Source organism: Alosa pseudoharengus, unplaced genomic scaffold (assembly GCF_046254945.1).
Source record: "Alosa pseudoharengus isolate Yale_2024_CS ecotype anadromous, Long Island Sound unplaced genomic scaffold, YU_APseudo_1.1 YU_APseudo_1.1_scf_20, whole genome shotgun sequence".
Classification (NCBI taxonomy): domain Eukaryota; kingdom Metazoa; phylum Chordata; class Actinopteri; order Clupeiformes; family Clupeidae; genus Alosa; species Alosa pseudoharengus.
Window position 1 is genome coordinate 18,033,238 of NW_027468664.1, and position 15,428 is coordinate 18,048,665.

The 15,428-nt window shown below is 41.8% G+C and overlaps 1 protein-coding gene across 2 annotated transcripts in view; it reads right to left on the minus strand.

Annotated features, from left to right (window-relative positions):
- The window catches only part of LOC143136196 (uncharacterized), a 38,100-nt gene extending 24,239 nt beyond the window's left edge, over positions 1-13,861 (minus strand). For both annotated transcript variants that reach the window (XM_076296763.1, XM_076296762.1), the window contains exon 1: positions 13,373-13,861. In XM_076296763.1, coding sequence (XP_076152878.1) covers positions 13,373-13,457 — 85 coding nt within the window. In that variant the 5' untranslated portion in view covers positions 13,458-13,861. The remainder of the gene's footprint in view (positions 1-13,372) is intronic.
- Positions 13,862-15,428: the final 1,567 nt, after the last annotated feature.

Genomic DNA, 15,428 nt, shown 5'->3' on the forward strand with positions numbered 1-15,428 from the left:
ACCCCTCACTGCTCCCCGAGCGCTGCTGTTAGAGGTGGGTCGGTCGCGAACGAACTAGTTCCTTTGAACGGGTCTTTAAAATGAACGACCTGAACTGGTCCGCCTTTCCAGTTCTTGTTCGTTCTTTCGTTCGTCGCTGAATCACACTGACCTAGTGCTGCTGTAAATGCCAGCTTCCTAAAGCGAGAGCCAAACCAATCGTATGCTGTTATCTGTATTGTTTCTAAAACGTTCTCATCGAATTAGCCAATGAGAGGCATGAAAGCATAGCAACCGTTTCCATGAAAGAAACAAATGGGCTAGTGAGACTAGTGGGAGAGCATACGATAAAAAAATAACGATAATGGTTTACATTAACAACTCCATTTTGCATTTCAATATTGGCATTTACATTTAAATATCTGTCTAGTGGTAAATGCATGCTGTCTTTGTATTTTCTGTGTCATGCCAGGTTAATAAATGTCTCTTCAATCTGTCTCGTTCGTTCGTTCGTTCGTTCTCACGCCAAGACCCCCCACCTGTTTCACTTCGGTCTGTCGTTCTCGTTAAGTCAGTCACTCGTTCTTGGCAGAGTGAAGCAGAAGAAGCAGAGGGATTATGGCTCTGTAGCCTTGGCAAAATGGGGACTTGAAACCTTTTCATCAATATAATCTTTCTGCCAAGCCTTTAAACATGTTTGTCGGCATAGCCTACTGGGTTTGTTCCTTTATGAATTAACACATTTTTTAAAAAGAAATTAGCTGATCTAGCCGTAGTCTACTCTATTTACCTTCAATATGTAATGTCAAGGTGAATGAACACATTAGCTACTGCTGTTTTGTCTAAAAGTACACATAATCATGAAGTTGCAGCTATATTTGCCGCTACAATTACAGTGTTGTGTTGACCGTTTTCACAAACGAGGAGCTGAGAACCTGCATCCCATGATTCACTGCTGAACTACGTTGTAGGCTACCGGAAATGCAAATGAACGAAAGAACGAACGATTCAGAACGAATCATCTTGGCGAACTGAACGACGCGAACTGTGTCATGAGAACGAACGACAAAATCCACCTCTAGCTGCTGTAGCAGGCAGCTCACTGCTCCTGGTTAGTGCTTCACCTCACTCACTGTGTGCTGTGTATGTTTCACTAATTCATGGATTAGGATAAATGCAGAGACCAAATTTCCCTCACGGGATCAAAAGAGTATATATACTTATACAGGTGTTAGCATGATGAGTAGGCTAAGTTTAGCATCATAACTAGCGCCAATGAAGTGTATTTCGTCTCGTGGATCCGGTAGGTGAATGAGTGAGAGGCTGTTGTTTTAATGATGCATGCTCTTTTAACAGATTGTGAAGAATCCTGATTTTGATATATCCCTCTCACTTTAAATCTTCACAGGTACGAAACTGTTAATTTGTTGTATTGTATAATAGTACAGCGGCTAAGGCCAGATTTTTACCTGAATCGTTCAGTTTTTGCAGAAAGCATGAAACTTGGTGCAGGTATAGTACTACCCCTAGTGATCAAAAATTTAAATGGACCCCAACACATAGTGTAGTGAGAAATTTTGGCCTTAAAGGTGTTTCCATTTAAGTACAGGCTATATTCAACCATTTACTCTTTTGGTATGGTCTGTGCAAAGCTGAAGAAAGAGACGCTGCTGTAAGCAGAAAGTGAAGGAGAGATTTATGTGTTAACAACTGTGGAATTCCATGTTCAAGGTGTTTGCGCAGCCATGCTGGGTGTGTGAGTGTGCAGTCCCGCTGGGTGTGTATGTGTCTTCATGGTGAGCGCATGGTTGCAGCCTTGCTGAAAGTGTGTGCGTATGCCATGATGTCTGGATGTATGTGCGTGTGTCAATGCTGTGTATGTGTGTACCATGGCTTAGGTGTGTGTGTGTCCTCGAAGGAGGCTGGGTAGGCCTCTTCTCGACGGCTGGCGCCCTAAGACCTTATTTACTGTCTTGGGGTCAATCTTGACTGAATTCCATGGCCCTTGGTCGTTATGGGATACAGCCTTATAGATATGGTTGACTCTTTGGTTAACTATGTCGTAAACAAGTTTGCGTACCATTAATGGAGATGTCATGTCTTGTCTGAACTGTCAGTGAAGTATAAAAAGTGTTTCCCTGTTTGTAACATCAGACTGCGTCTGTTAGCAACACGACGTAGGTCTCCGGATTCGTGAATAAAGCTCTCTGAGATTTCTGACTTGACTCCTGGCTGACTGAGACTTCATTTCTGAAACAATCCCTAGACAATTTTAAGTTCCTACAATAGCGCCCCCTAGTGGCCCCTATCGTGACTTCAAATATTGCCACCAAAATATGCCTTTTTTTTCTACATTTATAATGCTATGCTGCTTTTAACACATCATATGACGTGTCTATAGCCATCTTTCAGCATTATGAAATACATAATGAGACAATCATGCATAATTAAAATGGCAGACATGTTGGATTTTAAGGAAGTAGCCATACATTCTGAGTCAATTTAGCCTGTGTGTGAAGTTTCGACTGTGTGACTAAACCCTGCACTTGCCTGGGCTCAATCCTTCTAATTTGCCACCTAGAGGCTGGCATGCTAGCAAGGAGGCTAAAATCCATGGATGCTAGCGTCTGTCAAGTGTCTTAAAGAAACATATGCTGCCTTTTGGGAAATTAGCTATTTTGTCTTCTATCCTAGAGTTAGATAAATTAGTACATACACCCAATCATAGTTAGATAAATTAGTACATAACCCAGTCCAACACATTCTACTGTTAGCCTAATTCAATTAAGGTGGGTGAGGTGAATTAGCATATGGTAAAGTTTCTTTTAAGGCTTATAGTGATTGTTTGAAAAGGTCCATTTTGTTTGATTGTAGTTTAACATTTTGCATCCCATAAAATGATTATGCCTGTCAATGAAGCTAATTTAAATATGTAATACCTTATGAGTTTAGCTCTCTCCTGACACATAGGGCTCATGGTAGTCAGTAAACCAGCACTTTTAGGACACTTGCTAGTGCATTCAGCGCCCAGTCCTTGGGTGGTGGAAACACCAAAAGCTCAAGACAGGTAAAGTTGAGTATCGTCCGCATAGCAGTGATAATCAAATTCATGGGAGCGAATGGTCACCCAAGGAAGTGTAGAGAAAAATAGGGGCCCTAATACTGATCCCTGAGGCACACCTGTGATGAGGTCATGTGCCCTTTAAGGTAGGATTTAAACCAGTCAAGGGCTTTCCTAGACATCCCAGTTCAGATAGTGTAGAAAGGAGAATGTCATGGTTAACAGTATTGAAGGCTGCAGATAAGTCTAGTAGAATGAATACTAATGACTTAGCAACTTAGATGAGAACTTAGCTAATCTCAATGCTTCGGTCACAGACAGAAAAGCAGTTTCAGTAGAATGACTCAGACTGCGGTGTTTCCATCTTTATCCTCCTTGACTGATTTTTTTGACTCCTTGACTGATTTGGCTAGTGTCAGTGTCACTACTGGTAGCATAAGGCAGTACCTGGAGGCTACAAATGTTGCACAGGTAGTCCAACACCTCCAGAATGGCACACCAATATGTTCCATTGCCAGAGGAATTGCTGTGTCTCCCAGCGCAGTCTCAAGAGCATGTAGGAGATTCCAGGAGACAGCTGCTCTAGGAGAGCTGGACAGGATGGTAGACGGTCCTTAACCCAGCAGCAGGACCAGTATCTGCTCCTTTGTGCAACAACAAACAGTAGGAGTCCTGCCAGAGCCCTACAAAATGACCTCCTCCAAGCCGCTGGTGTGAATGTCTCTGACCACACTATCAGACTTCATGAAGGTGGCCTGAGGGCACGATGGTCTCTGGAAGGACCTATGCTCACTGCCCAGCACCTTGCAGCTCAATTGGCATTTGCCATAGAATACAAAATTGGCAGGTTCGCCATTGATGCCCTGTGCTTTTCACAAATGAGACCAGGTTCACCCTGAGCACATGTGACGTCTAAAGATGTAATGTACTGCTGCCTGCAACATCATTCAGCATGACTGGTTTGGGGAGGGATATCCTTGGAACAGGGTTCGTATGGGTGCTTGAAATCCTTGAAAATGCTTGAATTTTAATGTTGCGTTTTCAAGGTTTGAAAAGGCTTGCATTTCGGATAAAGTGCTTGAAAATGCTTAAAATTGTAAGTGTATTTATTTTGACACAAATAGCTATCTGACGGAATAGCTTATTAGAAAGTCGGAGAGTTTAAAATTAAAACTTCTCCATGGTCCTCGCTTGCGCCTCTGCGTGTGTGACTGATCTGCCCAGTCGGATCTGCCAGTCTGTTTTCATGCGTGACAACGCTACTTAGCTAGCCTAGAAATCTAGACGCACCCTAGCGGCGGCAAATTAATTTGCTCAGCCTGTACGTCTAGTAGCAAACCATAGGGATTTCTATTGGCTGATGCCGTGGACGTCATCCAATCATAGCTCTCTATTTTGTTAGAGAGTCTTAAGGCGGGCTTAACAGGATGACGACAGTCCTGCGACGGTGAACAACAAGGAAGGTGGCTATGGCGAACGAAGAGCGGTTGTTTGAATCGGCGTTGGCGTCAACTTTGGAGGAGTTGGACTTGTGCTTTTCTTTGAAAGTTGAGCAACAGAATGCACTTAAGTCATTCCTTTCGAAGAAGGATGTATTTGCCGTTTTGCCGACCGGATACGGTAAAAGTTTGATATATCAACTTGCTCCGCTGGTGGCCAAACGGATGGGACATCCTGCTCTTTGTTCTGATTGGTCGTAGCGCTGGCCTATTGCATGCCTAGGCAGTTTGAAAGACAATTCTCTGCCCACCCCTTGGATTAAGCGAGGTGAATGGGTGAATGGGTCGATTCCAGACTATACATTTCAATGATATAGGCTGGCCCGCCAGGCTACTACTTAGCGCCAATTATTGGAAGACAAGGAGAAAGTTAGGTTGAAGAGGGAGACGAAACTTTATGGTATGTGAATGCAAAACCGCACCAGTCATGTCTATGACTACCATAGAGGTCGCCTTTCTTTCTTCAAATTTCGTTTCATTTATTAACTAAAAATAGCCGACGAGACAATCAATTATCCTTGCACCAACGCACAGTCACGCTACACGTAGTTGTAGAGCTTTGTCCTAACTAACGAACGCAACACAGTGTCTCATGCAGCTTAAATAAACTTCAATACCCACAAATCCATTGTCCAAAATAAATAATCGTCTGACCTGAACAAAGGTTGACTTCAAGGCCTACTTAAAATGTTATGCTGAAATTCAGTGGAGTTGCAGCTAGCTAACCTGCACTGAAAATTAAGCTATATTAATGTTAGGCTATAGATATCAGAGTCTGGACCAATAGTAGCATATTGTTATACTAGATAGTAGATAATAGTAGATATTTATATGGATATTATCTAAGCATGATATTGATTATTGATCAGTTATTTACACAGGAGACAGGAAGAGGGAAATCAGGCAGAAAGGTGGAAATGAGGAGAAAGAGTTAGGAGAAGAGAGGGAAATAATAGGCAAAGGGCCCTCACAAGTGAGTGAGAGTCAAGATGTGACACTCACTGTGTCAGAAGCTGCCACCATCATACCTGTGCCGAAGAAAACTGCTCCATCCTGCTTCAATGACTACCGCCCTGTGGCACTGATGCCCATCATCATGAAGTGCTTTGAGCGGCTTGTCATGTCACATATCAAATCCATTCTCCCCCCCACCCTGGACCCCTTCCAGTTTGCATACCGAGCCAAACGGTCTACAGAGGATGCAATCTGCTCTGCCCTCCACCCAGCCCTTACCCACCTGGAAAAAAGAGACTCATATGTGAGATTGCTGTTTATAGACTTCAGCTCTGCATTCAACACCATAATACCACAACAACTCATCTGCAAACTTGACAAACTGGGACTCAGTACCTACCTCTGCAACTGGCTACTGGACTTCCTCTGTCAGAGGCCTCAAGTAGTACGTGTTGGCAACAATACCTCAAGCAGCATCACACTGAGCACAGGGGCCCCCCAAGGCTGCGTGCTCAGTCCGCTGCTCTTCACCCTGCTGACGCATGACTGCACTGCAACCTACAGCAACAATCACATAGTGAAATTTGCTGACGACACAACTCTGGTGGGTCTCATCACCAAGGGCGACGAGACTCAATACAGGTTGGAGGTCGACCATCTGACCACGTGGTGCAGGGACAACAACCTCCTGCTGAACGTCAGCAAGACCAAAGAGATTGTTTTTGACTTCCGGAGAGGTCACACCCAACACCTGCCACTGACCATCGACGGTGCTGTGGTGGAGAGAGCGAGCAGCACCAAATTCCTGGGGGTGCACATCAGTGAAGACCTCTCCTGGACCACCAACACTGCATCACTGGTGAAGAGAGCTCAGCGCCACCTGTACTTCCTGCGGAAACTCAGGCGAGCAAGTGCTCCACCAGCCATCATGACCACATTCTACCGAGGCACCATTGAGAGCATCCTCTCCAGCTGTATCGCTGTGTGGGGCGGAAGCTGCACTGAATACAACAGGAAAGCCCTGCAGCGCATAGTGAACACAGCTGGAAGGATTATTGGTGCTTCACTCCCCTCCCTGAAGGACATTTACACCACCCACCTCACCCGCAAGGCAACCAAAATTGTGAGTAATGCAAGTCACCCCGCTCACAATCTGTTTGATCTACTGCCCTCTGGGAAGAGGTACAGAAGCCTGCGCTCCCGCACTACCAGACTCACCAACAGCTTCATACACCAAGCTGTCAGGATGCTGAACTCTCTCCCTCCTCTCCCCCCTCCACCCTCAGCTACATAACATCCTGGACATTGGACCCACAATGGCCGCCTGCACCACTCCACTTGCACACTTGTACACTTTGCAACTTGTTGTTGTTGTCCTGAAAACACAACACTTCTGCTGCTCTTACATAACTTGCACCACTATGCCACTTTATTTCTTACTTAGGTCAAACAGAACTACCTCAGCCTTTTATTGGGCTGACTTTGCACTAGTATTTTATTTTATTGACTGTCTATGCACAATTTCAACCAAATTTTGCTGCTCTTATTTTTTCATTATATGTGCCCTCTTATTTACTTATTTACTTACTTTTTTGTTTACTTGAATGTTATGTTTGTCTGTGGACTTAAAATTGGTAAAATATGTCTTGTCTCCACCGTGGGATAGTGAGAAACGTAATTTCGATCTCTTTGTATGTCTGGAACGTGAAGAAATTGACAATAAAGCTGACTTTGACTTTGACTTTGACTTTGAGAAGGTACAAGCTCCGCAGCCTATGACCCTGCAATTTATAAATGCAACATTCTGATGAGAAGCAGAGCATTCTTAAATAAAGACAGAGCAGAGATCAGTATAAATATCCTCAAAACCAATTGGAGAAAAGGCTCTTGAAATATACAGGTGCATCTAAAAAAGTAAAATATTGTGGAAAAGTGTGTTGGTTTAAGTTATAAACAAAACATGTTGTAGAAACATTTGTCCAGTTTATGCCATACGGCAAAATGATCATGATAGCCTTTACATTACAGCCCTTTATGGTTAAGTCTTTCATAGGCATATCTAGGCTACTTTGCTCTTTTATAAATGTACCATATGCCTAGAAGGCTGTTTTTCTAAGTGTGATTTATGCTATAATGTATAAATTATATGGGTAAGGCTATTTGTACCCCTGGTACAATTAGCAGTATATGCTATTCGTACCCTGGTGCAATTATAAGTGAATTCTCGTACCCCGGTGCACACAGCAATGTGTTCTATTAATACCCCGTCTGGTACAAATATCAGCGTATGCTATTCGTACCCCGGTGCACACAGCAATGTGTTCTACTAATACCCTGTCTGGTACAAATATCAGTGTATGCTATTTATTTACACCCTGGTGCATGAACTAGCTAATTGTTGCAATCAAAACTTCCGTTTGAGAACCGATTTCTTGTTCAAATTGCGCGTATGTGTTCACTGAACCAAGATTATCAAAATAAAACGCACCTTTTCAATCTAAAACTTAATCTGAACAGATATTAGTGCCGAAACCTTTCAGAATTCTTCACTTTCTGCTGACGAAAAAACAAATGTCCGCCATGTTTTTTGTGTACATGAGCAAAGTCTTTTTGTTGTTATGTCACAGGGTGTGAATAGCTCAGCTGTGTGGCCAAAGCTATTCATACCAGGGGTGTAAATAGACACTCCGAAATTATATTTATGTCAATTTATCAATTAGTTTCCGCAATATTCACCATAAGTCATCATGGACCCCCATAGCATTTCGTGGGGGGCAACATTTCACCCCTGATCTTGGTATTTGAATCCTGGCTACGGCCTTGGTCATGTCTCAAACTTCAGCTCAGTTTTGTGGTTTGATGCTAGCCATTTAATTATAAGCCTTACAAGTAGAAAGGACATAAAAAAACACCATGCATATGTGCATGTCGGGCAAGAAGTTAAATTTATCCAATTATATGACAACTCAGTCATCTTCTCGTCACCCAATGTCACATCTTTGCATTGCTAGCCTACTGGTTGGTAGCTCATATGTAGGCCTGTCTGCATGCCGTTGTAGGCAAGAAAGAGACATAATCAGTCTTGACTGTCATGAAAGAGCGAGCCTTAACATTAGTTTGAGTTCACATATTCAGCAAAGAATAGTTATTTGTTGAGTGACTATATTTTCTTATTTTATTTTATTTATGTATTTAATCATTTTGAGTTCATATATCTGTATAATATGTCATTCGACACTGCTGTAAAGTGCTGGAAAAGCTTGAAAATTTACATTGAAAGTGCTTGGAAAGTGCTTGAATTTGATCTTGGAATAGGTGTACGAACCCTGTAACACACACACACACAAACCATTACTTCCACATACACACTCACAAGCGAACCAATGCACACACCCATGTGGTCATCTTTAGTATCGCTCTGCAGTAGCCTACATCTAGTTTAATCCACATAGGGAGGGAAAGTGAAAACCAGCGCCCCAAGTGGTTGCGTTCCTATCGAAGAGCAGCTCCAGTGTTAAGTCCCATAGACCTATTTAAAAAAAATTATTGTGAAGCCAAATCAGCGATGTTATCCACCAAAAATATTTTTCAGTGTCTATACAGTAATAATCTTCTAACTGTGAAAATGTCAGACCATATTTTGCCTTATTTAAGAAAATCGAAATTGCTCCTTTTGTTTCATAAACGAACTACAAAAGAAGTCACGTGACTTTACCCTTCAACTTTACTCACGGTAGCATGGTTTGTTTATTAGCCTGGTTAGCATTGACACTTAACACTTACAGCCAGCTCTTCATGTGAGTAGAAGCACAACACCAGTTATCCAGACAAAAGGTTATCACCACGCGGTTTACATCACGTTCCGTTATTACAAAAATATGTTAAGCCAGTTAAGCAAATTGCCGTATTGATCAGTTAGAGATTAAGCGCCCAACCATGTGACGTCACATGCAGCTGTAGTTCCTTATCACCGTGTTACGACAAAAACTCAAAACAATTCAACTGATCCTAAAAATAAGGTATGACCACTTGAAGCAATAGAGGTGACCCCAGTGCCTAACATATGGAAGGCATTAAATTAAGATCCCAATGTGCACCGAGATATATTTTTTCTAAAAAAAAAATCCCATCCACTCCGCTAAACTCTAGGAACGCAACCACTAGATGACGATGAGATTACTTTCCCTCCCTATTGCGCGTTACACATACAGACTGCAGGGTAAACATAGACGGAATACATAACTGTATAAAACAAACATGCTAAATAAACAAAACAAAACTAAATAAACATGAATAAATGTTGAAGGTTTGTAATGTCCTGTAGTATTTGCAGACAGGTCTGTTTTTGTGCATTCATAAATATACTGCTATGTTCATTTAGGTTACGGGTTACTCTATCCTTCCATCTGTCCGTGAGCGGTGCTGCACTTGGTCGAGGGGATTTCTTGGGACAGCTGGACCAAGGCTAGGCTACTCTGCAAAAGATCTGCTGTAGCCGCCGAACTGTTGCTGACCTGCGAGCTGCCGTGCCAAATGCCTGGAGTCTGGATTGAGCAGACTAACGTTAATGTTACCACGTTGAAGAACTCTGCATTCTCATGGAGAAACAAACTGTCGTTGTCAACAGTCCACCGAGTTGCTGATCTGCAAGATCGCCCCCGATTTTAGACTGCTTCCAGTGATCTCCAGACTGCAGCCTACAAGGCCAAAAGTTAACGTAAAACGTTAAATCCTCTGGGTTGGCTTGAAGACCTATGTGACCTGCACTATCATTGCCATTGGACTGATTTGGACAAAGTTAGCACAGACTTTCTTTCTTATTTATTTATTTATTTTATTATTTGTTAATTGTTTGCTTGTTGTCTGTCTTGTATGTCAACCGTTACGGTACAGATCCACTTGTACTTCACTTCATTTTGTCGTGTCGCATTCCACTCTAGTCGTCATGACGTCAAGCTTTAACGCGCCCCAAAGCATTCCGGGAAGGCAGCGCTGCATTTGAAATAATGTTGCGCGTCAAAAAGCTGGCCGATGCCCAGCTTTATGCAAATGAATCCGTTGAACGCGAGGCGACTCTCCAATGAAAGGACTAGGTTGAAGGTCCTTTGTTGTACCACAACGGTGCCTGTGAAACTTTGGTTCCGCTTACAAGACAAATAATGTTTTAACGATCTCTTCCACGACCACCTAGTAGTCCATAAAACAAACGAAACTAGGATTTGGATGAATATATTGACTGTTGGTGTTTCTGGTGAGGACACTTTCGCCTGTAACTGTTTCTTTGCATCCATTTTGCCTTATACCTAGGGCCTAGTCGCTGAAGCTGATTGATTGTGAAGGGGATAAGTTAACCTGCTACGGAGCAGGTTAGTTCTGTGCCATAAATTCCCATGGTTACTAAACTGGGATTCACGTTAACCTCATTAATGGAACGGAATTCTCACTAAAATTAGCGAGACTTAACGAAATAAGCCAGGGCCCAGTTCCCCGATAACGACGGAGACACGCTCTTAAGAGGGATTTCTACGATTCATCTTACGATCATTCGTTTGGTTTTTCCGACTGTTTCCCGAACATGCTCGTAGCGGGAACGCGCGTGCACTGCTCTTAAGATGCTCTTAAGGGGAGCTGTCCACGTTAATAGTTCTGAAATATGCTCTGATTTGATGGTGATGTCAGGTGACTGCACGTCACAGCTATAGGCCTACCGTTTAAACTTCGGATCTACACATTTCACATCAATACGAAAATAGTAACACTTTGACATCTGCATTTAAGCATCCCAAGTATATACCACACAAAGACATATAATTGTAATTATTTAAAATTAGATTGTTGCACCATGCAATAATTTTTCGTGGTGTCACTTAGCACACGTTTGAAGATAAGAAGTCGAGTAAGAAAGTGAGGAAATGTGTAGGCCTAGATTTTGATGCAGTAGCCTACAGACTAAACCACATGTTGCTTTCTCTGCTTTTTACCTCATAGGCCTAATAAAATATAGCCTTCACTTAGCAAAGATAATGGCAAACTATTCTGGCAACGTCTCGTTTCATAACTTGATTGCATTTTTGTCCGCTTTTCATCACATTATTATGACCATTAAATGTAGGCTATGCTATTTTGCACGCTAAAATCTGATTCATCACAGGTAAACGTGTAAAGAAAGGGAACGTAAGTTGGATTATGTATTCTAAATTGTAATTCCTCTGTATGTCCTGTTGGTGACCTCAGTGAGAAGTACTGTTAAGACGCTCTTAGCCGGTAACGATAACTCTGGAGCACTCGTAGATCTACGAGTGTTTTCACGACGCTCTTAAGCTACGATGGTTTCGGGAAACAGTCAGCAAATGTTAAGACGTTCGTAAGAGGGACTTTACGATGCTCTTAGGCTTAAGATGCTTTCGGGGAACTGGGCCCTGGTTTGGCCTTTAGCGAGGTTGATGGAATACCCCCGGGCAGCTGCTTTGTCTTGCTCTGATAGGTTACCAATCAACAACAAACGTATTGTGGGTTGTAATTGGTTCTCTTTTCTAAAACGAAATGCCTCACGTCTTTGGGCGCACTCTGCATTGCAGCGTAATTTTTTCTCTGGCTTCCCGCCAGCTCCCGTCTATTATTTCCTGTCCCGTCCCAATCACGTTACCAACAGTGAAATTTACTCCCGTACTGCGGGAAACCCGCGGGAATACCGTGACCCGCGGGAGTCCCGAAAAATTTCACCCTCTAGTACCGTTAGGTGTCTCGGGTACGCTGGCGATTACGCCGCTCCGTCCTGCATCTTTTGTCTTGTGCATCATTAGTTATTTTGTAAATTTGTTTGTTTGTCTTGGTGTCACGGGAACGTTGGCAACTACGCCGCTCCGTCCGGCATCTTTTGTCTTATGTGTAAATGTCTAGTGTGTGCGGATTATTATTATTTATTTATTTATTTTTTTTACTGTGTTTACTCTGTAAAGCGACTTTGGGTGCTTTAAAGGCGCTATGTAACAAATAAAATGTATTACAGTTTTTTTTTTCAGTCGTTAACAAGCGTTAGTCTAACCAGTTGTCACATTTTCAAAACTCTAAACACAATTAGCACAACATCAGTCTTTTGTGGCCATACCATTCACACATTTCATGTCGTTTTCACACAATATGCAGTCAGTGAACACATTTCCACAATGCTTACATTTTCTTAACAAACAAGCTATACCTCCCAATAAAATTATGGATTGTTTTTGCAGTATTTACGAATGTTAACAACATCCCACAATAGCAAAAACAATATTCCAAACTTTAGATACAGTATAAAAACCTCTGCTTCTGCTACCAAGGGGTTTTTGTGAAGTGAAAACAAGTGCTATTCTTTGACAGAATAATTTCATTTTGAGTCAGATTTCCAGTGTTTTGGTAAAGTTAGTGTGTGTAGAGAAAGATGTGTTAGTATATAACAAAATGTGTTTTTGAGAAGAAAATTATCCATTTGGCCAATTGTGTTTTGTAAGTGTGAGTCTGTGTTAAGAGTTTAGAAAAAGTATCTGTATGGGTAAGCGCTTGAAAAAAAACTGTATTATTATTATTATTATTATTTATGAGTAAAGCTGACGTTTCACTGCATATTGATTTTGAAAAATGATTAGTGTGGATACTTGTGGATACAAACAAACACAGTTTTACTCATCGATAAATAACTTTTGTTGGGAGTTTACATACAAACACAAGAGCAAAACATTGAGGCCTTTTACGAAGAGGATCATAACCCACTCGATGGAAGATCATGTAACACACACTATATAGGCTACATGTGTATGATCCAAATCTATTAAGACATACTTTTTCATCTATTACACACACACACACATGCACACTCTTAGTATGACATATTAGAACTCACCAACAGTGACCTGCAGAGCTGTGTAAAGCAGACAGAGGCAGAGCTTCATCTTCAGAGGAGGTTTTGACACAAAAGACACAAACATCACTGACTATATCAGGCATGTACGCTACTTCCTCTTCACAAATGGACACACTTCTGTGTCTAATTCACTGTTGATTGGTTGTTCACTTTTGCATGTATTCCTCTGATGGCAGATAGCCATCACTAAAAACTCAATACTTCTTTTCTCTGAGGCGAAAACGGAGTATGATATACTGCTGCTTTCAGCTGCTGTTCTCTCTACATCGCTTTGGTTGAAATGTAGCTGTTTGAAATGAACTTCCTCCTTCCTCCTCAGTGTTCATATCTTCAGTTGTATCATCTGTATGGAGAGTAACTGTTTCTTTTTTTCTTAATCTACAATAAGATGACAGCTATTCCAATCCACAAGTCCACTTGTCTTTTGGCTTATTTATATGTCGATAGATTGTGTATTGAAACCATGGCTGCCATGGCTGTTTCTCATATTAGCTTTGAGCTAGTAGTATGTTCTTCTTCCTGTCTTTCTCGAATAAACACACAACTCATGTCCAGAACTCAGAGAATCACAGACAAACACATCAGACACGTGCACACACACACACACACACACACACTCTCTCTCTCTCTCTCTCTCTCACACACACACATAACACACACACAGGTTTGTTGTGCAAGACAACATTATGGGTGTACATATTGAGAGTATGAGGGGACATGAGATATATCCTTAAAAAATGATACAATTATCTTAAATTGGACATATTCAAACATTTTTGAAGGGATTATTTTAAATATTAAAAGATGCAGATATTAAAAAGCTGGGTGTACATGCACACCACTGCACACACTCACAACCCCTGCTTACTGGCCTAGACCCAAAACTCCAGTGTGACAGTCACATAATCTCTTCTTTTGAAGTATTTTGGCTATTTTCAGCTCACTAGCAACTCAGCATGGCAATTAATAATGATCATTATGACTTGATCATCATCATGATCATTACTAGTCTTAAACAGAACAATATCGACTTTGTTTTACTTTCAAGTCGCTTTTGATGGAGTTATCTGTTGAAACCTGTTTGTTTTAGCTGTCACACTAATACACCAGATGTGTTAAAGCAACACAATGTAGTTCTCATTTTGATGCTACACTGACTTATAATACTTAGATTAGCATCTCTGTCATTGCCCAGTATTGCACTACAGTATGTAATGTGGCAGGTATGGAGCATGACTCTTGTTGTCAGTTTTAGACACGCACTGAGTGTCACACACACTGGGTTAACCACGCACTTCATGCTAAACTAGATGTACCGCAGAGTGGTACAAAATATGACCGCCGCCCAGTCCAGCACATTTTTTCCACAAAAATAAATCACGCTGAAAGCAGTGGCGGAGCTAGGGGGTGGCTTACGGGGCTTAAGCCCCGAATCTTTTTTCAAAAGCCCCGAATCTTTTTTTAGTGTTTTAAATTCCCAGCAACTCTTATTTCCAATATAACTCCCCCTCGGTTTCTCTATAAATGTCACCAAATGCTCTATTACTGAGGAAATATATCCCTTATTTTCAAAGCCCAATATTGAAAAATAATTTGACTTGCTACACGATCTATGCCACGTCTCTGGGCTATCCGCTATGGTGATTTCAATGGTTAGATTGATTTGTTTAGATCCAGTGAAAATGCTGCCTTGACAACGCTACGTCATGGCTTCGGTGTTCCAAAAAGCCTCTGTCAGAAGCGGTCAGAAGTCTGTCACTTTTACAGTCTGTGATAAAACACTTTGTGTACTGTACATGTTGTTGAAACGTTATGGATATTAGGAAGTTTTTCAAAAGACCACCCAGCTCCGTTCAAGCAACAGCATCGCCCAGTGAACTGACGGATGGTGTTGTTTCAGGTTGGTGATTTCACGTTAAGAGCTTTCAGTCAGTTAGGCAGCAGTGGCGGAGCTAGGGGGTGGCTTACGGGGCTTAAGCCCCGAATCTTTTTTCAAAAGCCCCGAATCTTTTTTTAGTGTTTTAAATTCCCAGCA